This window comes from Vanellus vanellus (assembly GCF_965231255.1).
Source record: "Vanellus vanellus genome assembly, chromosome: 4".
Lineage (NCBI taxonomy): Eukaryota > Metazoa > Chordata > Aves > Charadriiformes > Charadriidae > Vanellus > Vanellus vanellus.
In genome coordinates this window covers 74204190-74221523 of record NC_138909.1, presented here as the reverse complement: position 1 = coordinate 74221523, position 17334 = coordinate 74204190, and the positions used below count along the sequence as shown (strand labels likewise).

Below are 17334 nucleotides of genomic sequence, written 5' to 3'. Positions count from 1 at the left end.
TTTTACTATTAAGTTTATAACATAGTAAAAATTCCTGAAGCTCATGTAAAACTCCTTTCTGCATGCAGTTGTTCCTTAATCACTGACAGAGTTACAGTCCTGCTCCTCGCTTTGAGCAGCTTCTGACATCTGACTTTTCTGTTTCAAGGAGAAAGGTTTAATTGCATTGGTTTATGTGTTCGTAAACATTTCAGTATTTCCATACAGTCATGTAATTTTTGGGTAGCCTAAAAGCAGGTACTTTTTGAATTAAATACTTTAATTTTATTTCCCTTCTCTCACTATTAATATTTCATTCACATTCTTTATTCAAAATCATATGTACACATGAAAAAACAAAAGCTTCCTACTGAACCTTTGTAACGAATAAGTGACTGCTTTAAGAAATGGCCAGATTAACTATAACTTCCTCACAGTATGGAAGTCACATTCTAATAGGTATCTTATTGTCATCATTTCACATGTCTATTATAGCAATGTGCTCAAGAAAAAAATATAGTAAGAAATAAATAATAGCTGTAAAAGACTATATACCAAATCCTTTTTGTTTGCACAATTTTTAAACAGAATGTATTACTACTGAGGAATGTATTTTACATCTGTTCAACGTTCAAAATTATGAGAGTCTTTTAGGTAAAAGTTAAAAAAGAAAAGCTATATCTGAACTCAAAGTCAGAGAAGGGTTTGTATTGGTTTAGTCCAGACTTATTTATCATGACATTTAATAAAACAATGTTCTCTTGAATTCTGTCATGTAAAATGAGATATTAAAGCACAGGTTACGTTGGTAATGGAGACTGCCCTAGAGAAGGTAGGACGGCAAAGCAGGAGGTTGGAAGAGAAGGGAAGATTAAGAGCAGCTCATAGAGGAAATGAAAATTTCAGGATGCTTTAACGAAGACCATGCTTGTTCCTCCAGAGTCACATTTTAATGTTTTTTTCTTCTCTTATAGGCAAACGTACAAATGTCTACCACAAGACTAAAGTGTGATATGTTATGTTTTTTACCATAAGCACCCATAAAATGAGCTCCATTGCAGACAGGTATGTTAATAAACACTAAGAGTTTTGGGGGAATTACTGCTCAATGCTTTCTTTAATAATCTTTTCTTATGGTTAATACATAGAGAATATTAATTTATGCAAAAAATAAGAGGAGTGAGTTTAGGGCTTTTTTTTTGTTTTTACAAAGTTATTTTGGTAGTTGTTCGATGTGTTGTTTTGTAGTCATTGGAAATAGCGAGTTTTATTGTTTGAGATGAGTCTTAAAACGAATTACTTGTTTTCAGCCATGGAACTGCATCTGTGCAATTTGAGTTGATTTTTAATGTTTACTTCAATTTTTTTGGAGTACTTCAATCTTTGATTAAGGAAAACAGAAACATTTGAATAATTAGTGATGCTGCAGATGATATAAAGTGACCTGCTAACCTATTTCAGGGGAAAAGTAATAGCAGAGACATGGTTTCTGCTTGATTTCTAGAGCTGGACTTTCTAGGCAGCTTAGGTGAACAGCTGTCCTTAATATGCTGTGTATTGCCATTTTTGAGACTTCAGCAAATGAAGCTTGCATCAAATTTACAGAAACTTAAACCTGTTCTAAATAAATAACAATAAAAGCAAAGGGTAAAAGTTGTCTGAGTTCTCAGTTCATTTAGTGAGGTTTTGTGACATTTCATTGAAACATCAGCCTTTTTAATATACAAATTCCTTTTAATTGATTTATGTTTATGTAGCAATGTACAAAATAATTACTTCCTAACAACACTGCTTATCGTAATGTATGATTGCTTGATGACGGTTACTTGCGTTAAGAGGAGGATAAAAAAGTTAAGGCTGGACACACATAGGTCAGTGTGGACAGGACTAAATATACTCGGAGCAGACAGAGAAGTTAAAGAAATAAAATGTGAAAATCTGTTATACAGCAGTTTTGGAAAACAGAACAGTTTTGACTTGACTTAAAACAAAAGGAAATGAAACAGAGGTGTTGTATGAAGTACGCTGCGCACCTTCAAAGGGAAACGTTCTCATTTTGATATTGTAACACCTCCTTAGCAATACATGGACAGTTGTGAATTAAGGAAAATTTATGTGATACTTGGTTGGGAAACAAATATAATGAATAATTATTGTTACTGTTTAACATTGATATTAATTGTATGTTTATAAAATTACATACAAGGACAAAGTATAGCATATTCCTCAGCCCTCTTCCATTAATGATACTTCAGTATTTATGAAAAATATGTTTTATTACTATAAATATTCCCAGTAATTATAATAGAAGTTGGCAATAAGTAAAAAATAAATTACATTTGTCCTCTTTTACATTTTCAAAAGGGTGAGGTAATCCAAATAATCAAGAAGACAGAAAAATAAAATTAAGTAGTGTTCAGTTAAATGTTTGCATAGGGTTGTAAGTCCTCATTAAAAATAGTCTGAAAATCCTTGGAGTTGTGTCGGAAATGCAAGGTTTTTTGCTTTCTGTTTAGTAAATGTCCGGCAAGAAGAACATATAGCAGACTTAGCTTTAGGTAATTGATGACGATCTTTGTGAGACATCACAGTAAAACAGTGCTTTGGTTTTTTGATGTAATGGAGATGGTGAATAGTTTTTTTTCTGCTTTGTTGTGGTCGGACTCCATAAGGGAGAAATTTTACACTGTAACATCTGTTTCTTTCAGAAATGATGGAAGCATTTTTGATGGGCTGGTGGAAGAAGATGACAAAGATAAAGCAAAGAGGTAAGTTTTAAAGTTATTTAAAGCTAAGAAATGTCCTATACTAGTATACTTGGGCTTACCAGGGTGATTTCAAAACAATAAAAATGTGAATAACCATATTATTCAACAGCATTTTTTTTACTGTCATTATTCAGATATGTTGTTGTGTAACCGTGGTTCAATTATTTGTATTTTTTTCAGAATATGCTTTATTCCAAAGGCTTAGCTGCACCCCTCCCTGGGAAGGAGGAAGCAATTCTTCAAAAATGGTGTCTGAGATCTGGAGTACATGTTTTTGTGACAGTTCCCACAGCAGAGATTCTTAAGGGTGTATTTGCATCAGGAACCTGGCAGTAGTATGCAGGTTATTGTAAAAAGGTGTCATAGTTGTAATAAAATGTTTTGGTTTGTTTTTCAGAGTGTCTAGAAACAAGTCTGAAAAGAAACGTCGTGATCAGTTTAATGTACTTATCAAAGAGCTGGGTTCCATGCTTCCAGGTAATGCTCGGAAGATGGATAAATCCACTGTACTGCAGAAGAGCATTGACTTTTTACGGAAGCACAAAGGTAATTCTTTGCAATAATTACAAAAAAAAACCTTGTAAATTCTTAATTATTTTAATTATATTCATAAAATATTAACAATTTTGCAACTCCTTTAAGGAGATTGTTAAAAAATAAAGAGTTCCCAAAGAAAGATATCCTTAAGATCATAAATTAGGTAGCAGAGATATAACTGTATTTTTGCTAATATTATGCAAAAGCCAGTACTAATATTTTTTTGTCCCATAGTTGTTAAAGAAGTCTGTTTCATAAAGAGAAGCATTTGTTTTTGAAGTAACCTTCAAGTTTTTTGTTGTGGACAGATTGAGACCTCTAGAATATAGTTGCTTCATAAGATGCAAGTTGTCAAAGTTTTGCTTCTCAGGAAAACTCTGCTGATCCATTTCAGCGGAAGTACTTGCTGGAAGTACTTATTTTGATATTTAGATAAGACTGGTTTGAACAGTTGGTTTGTCTTTCCAAGTTCCACAGAGAGCAAGATAAATCACTGAAAAAGGTAGTCTGAGGGAACTTCATGCTCCCTCTCTTCATGTCAGGTACCTACACAACTGGCTGCTTTAACAAAGAACAGGAGGCAATAGGGCATTGTGGTCTCCAGCAAGCATTATTGGGCTAGGTTGTCTGATGAGAGAGGGCGGCGTGCAGTGGGCATACAGACGAGGAGCATGGGCATTTTACTTTTTAGCTGCAAAAAAAACCCTAGAAAATCTATAAATACTTTTAGCTGAACTTTCTAATTTTCAAGATGTATCCACTGATGTGTAAGCCGGTGAGCGTGTGTTTGTTGTTTTGTAAACCGTCATGTGAAATGTCAAAACGATGAATGCCTTTGAACATCCTTGCTCTGTTTTGTTTTTCTGGTTATTTGCATCAGGTCATGGTAGGATATACCCAGATACATTGTACTGAAGTTCGTTACAGATCGTTATTTCTGTCACGAAAAAATTCTTCCACCAAGCCTACACTTATTTATGGCTGTTTGATATTTGTGTATATAAAAAATCTCTGTTCCTGCTCCTACACTTGTTCTTAATATGGCACCTTGTGGGACACGCTGCCAAAAACAAGATAAAAAATTCAAGAAAATGAGCTCTTTCACTAGTTAACCTATTTCTCTGAGTAATTTCTGACCATGCATAATAATTAGAAAGCAGTACAGACAAAAGAAGCAGCCGTTAGGTTATAGAGGAAAATAAGTAAACGTATTAAGTGTATGGTTAGGTATGTATTTATAAACAGTATGTGTGTCAATTTAAGGTATGTTAAGGTATGATAAATATTTTTCCATGCCCTTAGCACACCTCTTCCATTAGTGTTATGGTTCCAGTAGCACCAGATGTGTACTGAATAGTGCCATTAAAAGGTAAACATAACAATTAAAATGGAAAGGGAGGGGAAATAATTTGGGCATGACTTCATGGGTTTGGGGGGGAGGGGAGATGTTGCCAGTTAAAATTTTTTGCCAATTATGCTGTTTTAATTCTCTGAGACATATTTGTCTCATAACAAAAAGAAAAATAGTATGAAGGCTTCTTTTCTGTACAAGTCAGTTCTGTAGATTCTAAGGCCTTTGTGAAAATTGGTTCTGTTTCAAAATCACTTTATCTTGTATTGATGCCTCCTATCATAAAATATGAAGTGTAGAATGAACATGCATCAGCTGACCAGCAGCACCAGTCATATTTTTTTTCTTCACAGTTCTTTCTGAGATTTTTTTTTTTTAATTATTTTTACTTTTTTAGGACAAAGGGGAAAAAAGCAGCTCTGGAAGTGGGTGCCTTTTAGGGCATGGTGCTTTTGTCCTTCACCTGGTGGGACAGAATGCAGCTTTGTGTGACTGCACATATCATATTAAGGTCTCTAAAGCCCTGGCTGCCAGTACTTAGTAGCATTGCTCTGCACTGGTTTACATTAAAATGTTTTGGACAAAATATTGGCAAAGGTCAGAAGCATGCTTCGCCTCCTGAGGTGCTTGGATCTGCTTGTTACAATAAAACAGAGTGACCCTAGCAATAAATGAATTGTTCAGCACTGATTAGCTGCTTTATTGTTGAAAATCCTACTGTTCAGCCACCAGGTTTTGATTAACTGCGTTGCTTCTGGTTCTTTCTGGACCGTTTCCATATTGGCCAGGCTTGGTACTCTGTCGGCAGCTCCAGATGAACTATCTGAGCTGGTTATTGGCCAGTGTGGATTCTGTTTCTCATTGGGGAAAAAACAGCAGTCTAAGCACACTGAAATTATATTATGGATAGCTTCTCCTTGGCTAATACTGTCTATCATCTTCCTTTGAATTTGTAAACAAAATTTTTTTTTAAAATTATGAAATACTGAAGAATTTTGCTGCTTATAATTACAACTAGTAGACTGATATTCGTACAGCCCACTGGTAAATGCTACGGATCTTGACTGAGCTGGCAATTTCTTTTAAGGATGCTCAGCGCTGAATCAGTTCCAGGATTTGAAGGCTGGATGAGTTTAACACGCAAGCTTGGTTATGCTTCTTTGTCTGGTATCTAGCTCAGGAACATGACCTCAGTGGCATTTATCTTTGAATGCAACCTTCTGCCATCATTTTTAAGTATTTCTCTAAAGTTACCAAGTTGAAACAAGTATTTTCCCTGTTACTTTGGCTCTGTTTTCCAACATCATACTTTTACTAATTATGGGAAATGTGAAAAAATACCCGTACTTGTGGTAAGATAATTCAGAGTGGTTCATTAAAGGCATAAACTTCAGTTTTTCTTCAGTATGAATCCTTTCTACTGTAGAAGCCAGGCTGACTTTTTTTATTGTATTTATTTCTGGAGTAGTTCCTTGTGTTTTGCCTCTACTTTGGTGGCAGAGCTTTTCATTTCCATGTCCTTTGCCTTCCCCCTCAGTGCTTAATATGTTTGTTCTGACTGAAAAGTTTGGCTTGGGGTTATACTAAGGTTATCCTTATTCTCCAGCCTACTCTTACTGCTTTGTGATACCATTTCGAAAGAGACAGCAAACGCCTGATCAATTTATGTCTTTTGTGAGATCTGATCAGTGGAAATTCTGGTCTGTCTTATTTGTTGGTATTTTTTTCCACTCTCCTTGCAGCTCTCCGCTTCTTGCCAGTTTCTTGCACGACATTGCTGCTGTTTACTGTTCTTTTACTTAAGTCTAAAGCTCTTTCATAAAGTTTTCCTCCTTCAGTCCGGGAAACAAAGTTCTGAACTGTTCCAGCCCTTTGCATATTTAACTCAGTTCCAGGTTTTCTCTTCTCTTTGAGCCATCTGAACTGACAAGCTAGGTTACGGCCTTTGTACGGACTTGTCCTTCAGAAATCAAAAAGCCTTAAAGAAGTGGTTTGGTTCTGTTGGTTTGTCTAAATTCCTCCTTCACGATTACTTGTTCAAGGTTGCTCTTACAACCAGTACTTCTGTAATGCCCTTGTTACTCATCAAAACTGTAGTAGTACGTGGTCTTGCTTCTTGTGGTTTCAGTTATCAGTTGATAAGGGAGCATCAGCTTTCAGAACCTGGACTCTAGTTTTGCTTCGCAGATGTTCTTTCTCTGACCTATGTATGGGAAGTTAATCTATGTATTTCTCTTAAGTCCTACAGGAATCGCTGTTCAAAATTCATCTCTGTGTACAAATCATACAGTATTTTTGCAGTGGGGTCTGTCATACAGCTCTTAACAGTCTTTATTGCAAAACTATTCTTTTTTGAATGTAACCTTGTTTCTTTACAGAAAAGGGTGGGAAGAAGAGAAAGGACAGTGACAATTTTTAGTGCAAAGGTTAGTGTGACGAGAATTGGCCGAGATACTTGAGGATTAGATGTTTTAATGACCTCAACTGATCAGGAATTTTGGCTTTCTGAATCTTTGAAAAGTAACACTCTCAATAAAACATTTTATTATAGTCTCAGAGGAAAGAATATTTATCTATTGTCAAAATCCATTACTTACCGTCATCAACTTCAGCATTACCATGAGGTCTGGCAGGATAGTAGCACAAAGTGGTAGAAGGAAAGAAGGCAAATCTCATTACGACGTAGGGGAGAAAGCATTTATTTTCTTTTTAAGGAACAACATCTATATGTAATGAATGAACAACACAGGAGACTGGAGAACCTTCTGCAATTTCCTACTGTGTATATGCGACTTAGTGGGAAAATAATACCTTTTGAAAGTGTGAATCCTTATATTATATATATGTTCGATTGTAGAAATTACTGCACAGTCAGACGCCAGTGAGATTCGACAAGACTGGAAACCGACATTCCTTAGTAATGAAGAATTCACACAGTTAATGTTAGAGGTATATTATTTCTGTTTTTCTGGGAGTAGAATATTTCCTCACAGGGAGTCATTCCATGATGACGTTTTTCAGTTTCATGACATAACTTTTCATATTCATATTTTAATTGTAACTATACGTTTCCATGAAGATAAACAGTCAAAATTCCTATGTGTGCAGTGTAATGCAAAACAGTTTTTATTTTAACTGCATTTTCAATCACATAAAACGTTATAACAGAGCTAGTCCACAAATGAACATCTTTACTGTCAAAATGGGTATTTTAAATTATCAAGATAAGGAAGGTACTAGTCAAATAAAGAATTGTTATGCATAACTTAAAATCCTAATTATCAAAGAGGCTCAACACATCCATGTAACTTGTGAGCAATAAAGTGTTTAATTTCTTTGCTGGTTACACTTTCCAAAGATGGTGTGCGAACATCATTTTGCTAAAGAAGATTACATGAATAGGTGGATTACTACTAGAAATAAACTTTCAGTATAAGCTATCATTTCATTGGAAATGAGGAAAAGTCATTTGTTTCTTGCTAGTGAAACAATTTCTAATAATAGTTAAATGAAAAATATTAAAGTAAATGAACAAGAAGTTTGTATTTTCATTCCATAGTTAAACCTTTTCTTTAAGGCACAGATTTAAAAAGTAAAAAGTTCTGATTTTCTGTAATTAAAAAAAATTTCAAAAAGACTCTGGTGAATTTGCACATTTTTTCCCACAAGTCAGTGAAGTAGTTGCTTCTGTTTTCCGAGATTTTTTTTTTTTGCAGCTGCTTCTAGTGTTTCTCAAGTCCTCTTACAAACTACATGTCCACAACTAGTGGCAGTAAAGGTGGAACAATATGATATACAAAAATTTTCCAAAGATGTGAGCTTTAAAATTTCCTATTTAGAAATATAGTTCTCATAAAATGCCTTTATGTCTGGTAGTGTTCAACTAAAAGATACTTGTGTTATGTTCAGTACAAATAAGTTTGAGTTAAGTAGAAGATGAAGCAGTCAGAACTATATTTCACAATCTTGCTACAAGTTTCTTTTATTGAGATTGTAAATACTGAAATTCATTGATTTTGCCACCTTTTTTACTTGTTCTTCTCTTAGTTTTTCTACCTTTTCTTGCTTTTGTCTCTAGCTCATTTTTCTGAGTTTTCTGATGTGCAAAATAACAGGCAGGCAGAGTGGGAGGTAGGGGAAACAGTGGCTAGCTGTATATGGACTGAAGTCTTGCTTGTGGAACCACAGATTATTTAAGAACAGAACAGTATGGGAATTGTAATGCTTGTAGTGTAAAAGCAAGACTAATAAGTTTTAGTGGGGAAAGGTATTCTCATTTTTATAATAAAGGAAACTAAAACTGATCTAAATTATTTTCCATGTTGAATATAGCTTAACATTTTTAATATGCTCTGTTTCTTTTTGTTTAACTGCCCATTATGTTTAATTTCAGGCTCTTGATGGTTTTTTTTTAGCAATTATGACAGATGGAAATATAATATATGTGTCTGAAAGTATAACTCCCTTACTTGAACATTTGCCAGTAAGTACAAATTGCTTTCAGTAACATATCAGTTTATCTATGGATGGTGTTCTGCTATGAGTACTAATTAATCGCTAGCCTTTTTGGCGTTATAGAACAGATGTATGCTTTGTTCTAATGCTTCTGCTTTTTCTTCAGCACAGTTCCTTCCTACTGGTCTGTCTCCTATATTAAACATTTCCTTTGGAAATACAGAATGCTGTTGGCACTCTGTTAGGCAGAATTGTGAAGTTCCAGACTAGCATCAGTTTCTCTTCAACATAACTGAAATAACAGAGTTAACTGCAGGAGACCCTTTAGAGCTCACTCCTGTCACAGTCTCTACTTGAGTCAGAAGAGTATTGCTAAAGAGCTATATCCTTGGATTTTTTTTAAACTACTTCTTTACCTCCTTTCTTGTCATAGAACTCTTATTAGTAATATGTTGCTGCTGGTTCTGCTGTTTAAGCTAGGTATATACTTTGGGTTTTTTCCCATTCACTCATCTTTAATCTTGGTGGCATTAGTAAGCGTAACATTCTACTTTTTTTAATGTTACCTTTGAATAATGTTTTTCTGAAATGAGGCAAATTAGTACTCAAAAGTACTAACAACCACTGAGTGAAACAATGAGTTATTTTTTAGAAGAGATGGACAAGTTATTGTTACAGGCTAGTTGTCTTACTGTGATAAACACAAGTTTTGTAAAACTTGGAGTGGCATATTTAAAAAATGATTCTGCAAAACACAAATTCCACTAAGGTATGCAAGATATCAGCTTGAGAATTTTGAAAAATGTACAGGTAATTGTGATTTTTTTTTTTTTTTTTTTTTTTTTAAGTAGAATTTACCAAGTTTGCAGAGGCATGTTTGTCCTTGGCTTTTAGGTGTGATTTATATATTCTAAGCATAAGTTCTAAAATCCCTCTTTTCTGAATACTTAATCAAATGCATTTATGCATATAGTCACTTGTTTAGTTGTTCAGTTTTATTGCATGCATCTCTTGTTCCCAGTTTTGTGTACATAGTTGGGGAACTGATTATAAAATTTATTCATAAAGTCAATTGCAATTAGATATAATTATTGGTAACATAATAATCTCTATGATGTAGGGAGAGACTGTCTTTTGTTCCAAGATATTGTTTCAATGTATTGGACACCACTAACAGGTTACAGTGCCTTAGAACAACACCCTATAATTTCTAATTAAAATGCTCCTTTACTTGGAATTGTTACATCCCAGGGAGGTTAATACCAGCTCCATTGTACTTTAATGTGTATGTGTACCTGCTGCATTCACGGTGTTTTTCATTAAATGGTTCGCAGTGTCAAAATTAAGGCAGATCAAAGTGCGATTTTTTTTTTTTTTTTTTTTTTTTTTCTTGCAAAATATTCATGTGTGTTCCAGCAGGTGGCTTTGTTGAGTCAGTGATGTTTTTCTGATCTGTGGAATTGTTTTGCTTTAAAATAATAGGCTTTGTGACATTGTACATCTTGTGTTATTTTAATGCTTATTAAATCTTTTTCTTTCAGTCTGATCTTGTGGATCAGAGTGTATTTAATTTTATCCCAGAGGGGGAACATTCAGAAATATATAAAATATTGTCTTCTCATCTGCTGGAAAGTGATTCATTGACACCTGAATACTTAAAATGTAAGTAGTTATTGCGGGTTAACCCCAGTAGGCAGCTCAGCCCCACGCAGCTGCTCACTCACTTCCCCCAGTGGGATGGGGAAAGAATCAGAAGGGTGGAAGTGAAAAAACTTGTCAGTCAAGATAAAGATGGTTTAATAGGTAAAGCAAAAGCTATGCGCACAAGCAGAGCGAAATAAGGAATTAATTTGCTTCTTCCTATCGGCAGGCAGGTGTTTAACCGTCTCGAGGAAAGCAGGGCTTCATCACGTGTAGTGGTTACTTGGGAAGACAAACCGTCTTGTCCCCCTTCCTCCTTCTTTCCCCATCTTTTATTGCTGAGCACGATGTCATATGGTCTGGGATAGCCCTTAGGTCAGCTGTCCCGGCTGTGTCCTCTCCCAGATTCTCGTGCACCCCTAGCGTGCGAACTGGTGGGGCGGCGTGAGAAACAGAAAAGGCTTTTGCACTGTGCAAGCACTGCTCAGCAATAGCTAGAACATCCCTGTGTTATCAGTGCTGGTTTTGTCAAAATCCAAAGCATAGCACCATGTGAGCTGCTATGAAGAAAATTAACTCTATCCTAGACAAAACCAGTATGGTAGTAGTGTTAAAATTAATCAGCTTTGTATCACGTGTGATCAGTTCTCTTCTTCCAGTGTTATTTAAGCAGAAACATACGTGTGAGCCCTGAAGAACAGAAGTGCTTTTTTTGTGGGTTTTTTCCCACAAATTTTCAGCGTTGCATTGCTTTTCACACTATGACTTTCCCCATGTATTAGAAACATTTGTCTTGTTTATATAGCTTCTATTTAGACAGTTGTAGCAGTTGGCAAGAATAAAAATATAGCAGCCTAATGGGTTTGGGAAGTGCATGCTTTAGTAAACTTAAGTTTAGGATAGCTGCTTCTTTAAAATAGCTCTGGGTTTCAGGGGTTTTCTATGTCATAAGCATTCAGGGTCTTTCATGCACAAATTCTAAAGGAGTTCTTTTCTTTAGGTTAGTTAATATCACACTGGTTAAAAGCAGAGGCTGTAGCCATTTGTAATCACAACATTTGCAGTAACTCAATAAGTGTGCAGCTTAATTATTCCTCCTTTCCATGTCATGTTGCCTGTGAGCTTCATCAGGTGCGTAGCCTTTTAATTTGTTTATTCTTTTCTCAGCAAAAAATCAACTAGAATTCTGTTGCCATATGCTGCGAGGAACAATAGATCCAAAAGAGCAACCTACATACGAATATGTAAAATTTATAGGAAATTTCAAGTGTTTGAATAATGGTAAGTAGTTTCAGCGATGTTAGAGTGAAATACTTCAGCAGCTTCACAGCTAAACAGGCTTGGGACCATTGGACAAAATTTAATGATGAACTAAAATGAGTCTTTCAAAAGAAGAACTTGAAGCAGAGTTATATCACTTGTATACTGTTTTAATGAAAAAGAAGAAAAACTGTCTATCGAGTGTTACATGTCTGTGCTTGAATGCGAAATGTTATAATTTCGCTTAATGCTTTCAATTAAAGAAAACTGTTATCTTGTAAAACATTTTTAAAGAATGTAAAAGAAATCTAAGCAAACGCTTTAAAATAAATAGCCTGAATTCAGTTAATGATGCATAATCCATACTTAAGCAGGTGACTAAGTAATTTGAAGATCAGTGGTACTGAGTACCTGCAGTTCTCATCATGCAGTGAGCTGGGAAACAAAATGTAGGTGTGTCGTTCCCCCCCCCCCCATTTCAATTCTGTGCTTTCACTGACAAGAATTACCGCTCAGATGAGTGGATGGGCCATTACAGTTTTCCACACTGAGTTCCTTCTCCCTTCCATTGAAGTTGTTTGTATTAGTTATGTACTGATATCATTCCTCTGTACGACATCTCTGATCTCATCTGTTTGGCCAGCCCCTGCTGTTTATTGAGAGGTGTGTTTATTTGGTCAGCCAGACATATGGGTTGTGCAGTGTGGTCAGTAGTAGATCTTCATAAAGATTACCCCCAAAAATATTGTCAAAAACAGTATCTTGTAAATAAACCTGTATTATATGATGTGATACCAGTATTTTTCTCACTTAATGGGGAGATGTTGATTCTCAGTGCCAAATGTGGGTATGCAATATGATAGGAAAGAGAAGAAACAGGCTTGAAAAGGCCAAATACAGTGCTAGTCTTGGAAAGAGGAGGAGCTGGGAAACTGCAGGCCTATTGGTTGCAATTCAATATTGGGAAATATTCCAGAACGAATAATTAAACTATATGTGAGCTTCAGGAAGCTAGCAAGGAATTTAATAGCAACCATCGTGGATTTTTGAGGTAGAAATGACATCAAATCAATTCAGTTTTCTCTGCCAAAGAGTAACACACTGTGTGAATACGGGGACAAAGCGCAAATAAGTGATGGCCGTTTTTAATATGCTTTTGGCAATTATCATATTCTGTTCTCACAAACATGTAAGAGAAGCACATGTTAATTGGAAACGCTGGAGAGTAGCTGCAGAAATTGGTTGGAAAGGTTATCAATGTTCGTCGTCAAAATGGAGTTTTAATGGACTACTGGATTTGATCAGTATTTTCATTAATGTTATGAATAATGGAAAGTAGTTTTCAGTCATGAAATGATGCAATAACACTAAGACCAGGATAAGAATTCAGCCCCAAATTCGGAAAATATTTTTTTGGGGGAAAAAAACCCAGACAAATTGACTAAGAACAAATGCAAATTACTACATTTAGGAGTAACAAACTATTTGAACAGTAGAAAAGGTTACAGTCATCTAGACAGCAGTCCTTAAGAAAAATGAGCTACTGTGGAATGTAAACTGAACACCATGATCAGTCACTAAATTGTGAAAATGCAAAAGTCTTTCTAAAATACAGTCTAAACCACTTGAAGAAATCCCTCTACACTTCTTAGTACCCATATGTCCTCATCCTGTTTTTGACACCGTTTGTCAGAACTAAGTCAAGCAGTTGGAAAGAGTTCAGAGTAGAGCAATGAAAGCAATCAGAAATTTAAAAACCTAACTTACAAGGCAAGATCAACTCTGAAGAACAAAGGAAAAGGGATAAGATAAAGACTTTACAGATATTTTTTAAGATGTATTCCAGTCATTTTTAGTAGTTACCAAGAAGGATTAGAATTGTTATTAGTTTCTTAAAACTGCTTTGTCACAGATAATATCGTGTTAACTGTAATTTTAGTTCTTTGAGAAAGTCACTTGATGGTTGTGTTCCTATTACTACTGTACAGCTACTGTTGCTGTGCATATATATATAATATGTAACATTTTCCTTAATGCACGTTAAGTTACAAGCAGACCACAATAGATAAATATTGAGCCATTTATCCTGTGATATTACTGCCATTTTCCTCCATGTTTATATTGTAATCTGTGTTGACCTCATCTATCTTCCCTCAGTTCCCAACTCAGCGCACAACGGTTTTGAAGGAACTATTCAGCGGTCACACCGGCCTTCATATGAAGACAAAGTTTGCTTTGTAGCCACAGTTAGATTAGCTACACCTCAATTTATCAAGGTATGTACAAATGAAATCCCTTTTATATCCCTTTTTAATGTACTCTGAGCAGGGAAGCTTCAGAGAGAATGCACACAACATTTCAAATGCTATTAATGAAAAACATAAGACATTTTATTACAGGAAACTGAAAGTGTCTGTGTTTCTTACTTTGCATACAAATAGGTTAAATGTTATGCCAAGTATCAAATGAAGTTGCTATGGTGAGTGCCATTTCTAAAGAGTCATATAAAATAGTAATATGCAAGAAATCAATTTAGAAGTCCATAGGAACGTTATTTACTGAGTTTAACTTAAACACAATGAAAGATAGCACTGAGATTCCACTTTAACTGGAAAAATGAATAATTTTAGTTGACACTTTGATGTGAATTTTATGCTGATGATGATCTTGTTGCAGTTGGACACAGAAGCAAATCTTTTAGGGCTTAATGAAAGCTTGAATTATTTGTCAGCAACTGAGTCAGGTTTGAGGTAACAAAGACATTTCATTTTGTTTCAGTACTGTTTGCTATTGAATAACTCAGTTGTTTCAAGGGAACATTTTGCTTAACTGCTTACGCAAAGTGAAGATGTCTTTACAAGTTTTGAGTTGGATGTGTGTGAAATGTATAGACTTTAATAAGTATAAGCCTGTTCCTCACCAAAATGAATCAAAATAATTACTCAGGATACAGTATAGGATAGTCTGTGAATGTGATTCAGTTTATATGTTTTCTACAAATACATTAATCAAGGTACAAGATAGTCTACTATCAAACATTTGTTCTTTCAATTCAGTTATAAACAAATGCCATGAAATGTATATGGCACATGGTTAAGATGCTGTCTGTCATGCAGAACTCTGAATATTTAAATGTTCTGCATATAAGTTGAATGCACTAGTGTCTTAAGCTGAAGATTGGTGGTGGTATCCTCTGAAGATATGGTTTACACGCTTTGTATTTTGAAAGTGTAGTGGAGAAATCATATCAACTTCTTCAGTTCTGTCAGGCTGAATAGCAATTGGGTCTCTCCAGACTACCTGCCAGAGAGTTTGTTTTTTATTTTTCCTGAAACCATGGAAATCTTTCATCTGATGCCTTTCTTCCTGTGCTGGTTTAAATAATGTTCTTCCTGTTATGCCTATGGTTGGTAGAGATGTTAAATGTGTGATTTTTGCTTCGTGAAATATTTGGGGGAAAAAAGACCAACCCGGCAGTATTTGCAAACATTTTTGTCTTTTAAAGTCTGACAGTTTAGAATGTACTATAGTAAAGCTTTTGTGTTTCCTACTTCTGGAACAGGACATTTGGAAGATGAGAAACATCCATTTGTGATCTTTCAGGTCTCTTAGTCTCCTGAGGTCAAAAACCTTACAGATTATACTCTGGCCAAACTTTCATTCCTCTTTACCTTCTTTACTTCTTCTTTACTTCTGAGCACATAGCACCTAAGGAAGCTTTTATGTTACAGAGGTTTTAAGATCCTCTCAAGGGTTTTGACTAGTGCTTTTCATCTGAGCAATATTCTTGTGAAGACAATTTAACATTAGAGTGAAGACTCTTAATCTGACAATACTTGTTTATAGTCTTTTGATACCTTGCATTTTGGCTGGTGAGTGGTTGAATCCTATCAAGAAAGCAGGATTAATCCAGCCAAAAGGATTCTACCAGAATACTTTTTGTTACAAATGAAAGTATTCCTTTTCTAGATGCCTTGTTGACAACTTCAACAAGATGCCTTGTTGAACAAGATAGCTTCTATCCAGGGGTATTTTACAGTGGAATATCTGTAAACCATTAATATAAATGCATTGAGTAATCAGATACTAACCTGCTGCCAGCTTCTCTCTAACAATGATGTTTCTACTGTGATTTTACTACCTGCACTTAAGTTATTTTTACTTTTGTTTTGACTTCTGCCAAAATAATTCTATTAAAAGAAACAACAAATCAAAGCTATTTCTCAAGGATATACATTTGCTCTGTAATTTATTTTACTTTGCTACAAGTGGTGCTTTATTAAATGCTGTAATCTTAGTAAAGTAGATGACCTTTGGGTTTTAGGGGTAGTGTCAGTTTTGAAGGTTAAGTTTTGCTAACCGGAAGTCAGACCAAGAGTCACAAACTTTGTTCATTACCTCCATCATATAACTCGCTTTCTGGTCATTGTCTTTAGATTTTACACCGATGAGGGTGAGGAAAAAACATTGACTAGATATGTTTACTTTTTTTTTTTTTTTTCATAAAAAGAATTTATTTAAAGAACTGCAAAACATCCACTTAAACTCTTTGTATTATAACATGAAAAAATGAAAAGGAAGGTGGTCCCTTTGTAGGAACAAGAGTTTGCCTTCTACTGTATTTTTCCACAAGACCATTTTAGTTTAGACGTTTGATTTAGATGGTTGCAGAGTGGCAGCGTGCTCATCTCTCCACATCTGTCGGGACTATTATGTCAGCGCAGCAGCGGGTTCCATACTCTAGCCTTTAGGAAACTGTTGTGGTATCTGATCATCAGTATATTCTACTGTGTTCCTGGCAATACCATTGCAAGCTCCTACCAGTGCGACAAATGTGTGCAGGTGTCCAAAAAAGAAAGATTTACTGATCTCTAATTTTACTGTAATTCTTTGAGGGGTGTATTTGTAGGTGTGCATGCATTCCATCATCCATCTTTCTTCTTGAAAGGCAGTACTAGAGGTATTTGGAAAAGAACTGACTGGCTTGGGGTACTTATCTCTGGTACTGTCTCAGCATGAGGCACAGTCCTTGGTGGGGCACCTTTACCTCTCTGGAAGGGGACAATAGAAAGTGACTGACATGCAGTGATTGCGCATGTGTCTGAGCAGAATTCATTTAAAACGATGTACAGAATACCTTGAGGATTTGTTGTAATGGTGGAAATACAATCATTCTCTTACTGTTCATGAGTGCTAAACGTAACAGTAGTGTATTATTCGTAGTAGCTGCCTGTACCCTCGAGGCAAAGTGTTTTAGAGTACTCTGTGTTCATTAAAAGGAAGAATCCTGTTCCTGAAGTCAAAGTAATGTGACCATCTTGCTAATGTTGTTTTTTACCCATT

The 17334-nt window shown here is 35.3% G+C and overlaps 1 protein-coding gene across 2 annotated transcripts in view; it reads left to right on the top strand.

Annotated features, from left to right (window-relative positions):
* Nucleotides 1-992: 992 nt before the first annotated feature.
* CLOCK (clock circadian regulator) overlaps nucleotides 993-17334 on the top strand; it is a 29000-nt gene continuing 12658 nt past the window's right edge. For both annotated transcript variants that reach the window (XM_082482831.1, XM_082482830.1), the window contains exons 1-8: nucleotides 993-1044; nucleotides 2688-2747; nucleotides 3145-3293; nucleotides 7493-7584; nucleotides 9029-9118; nucleotides 10632-10752; nucleotides 11899-12012; nucleotides 14149-14267. In XM_082482831.1, the coding sequence (XP_082338957.1) occupies nucleotides 998-1044; nucleotides 2688-2747; nucleotides 3145-3293; nucleotides 7493-7584; nucleotides 9029-9118; nucleotides 10632-10752; nucleotides 11899-12012; nucleotides 14149-14267 (792 nt within the window). In that variant the 5' untranslated portion in view covers nucleotides 993-997. The remainder of the gene's footprint in view (nucleotides 1045-2687; nucleotides 2748-3144; nucleotides 3294-7492; nucleotides 7585-9028; nucleotides 9119-10631; nucleotides 10753-11898; nucleotides 12013-14148; nucleotides 14268-17334) is intronic.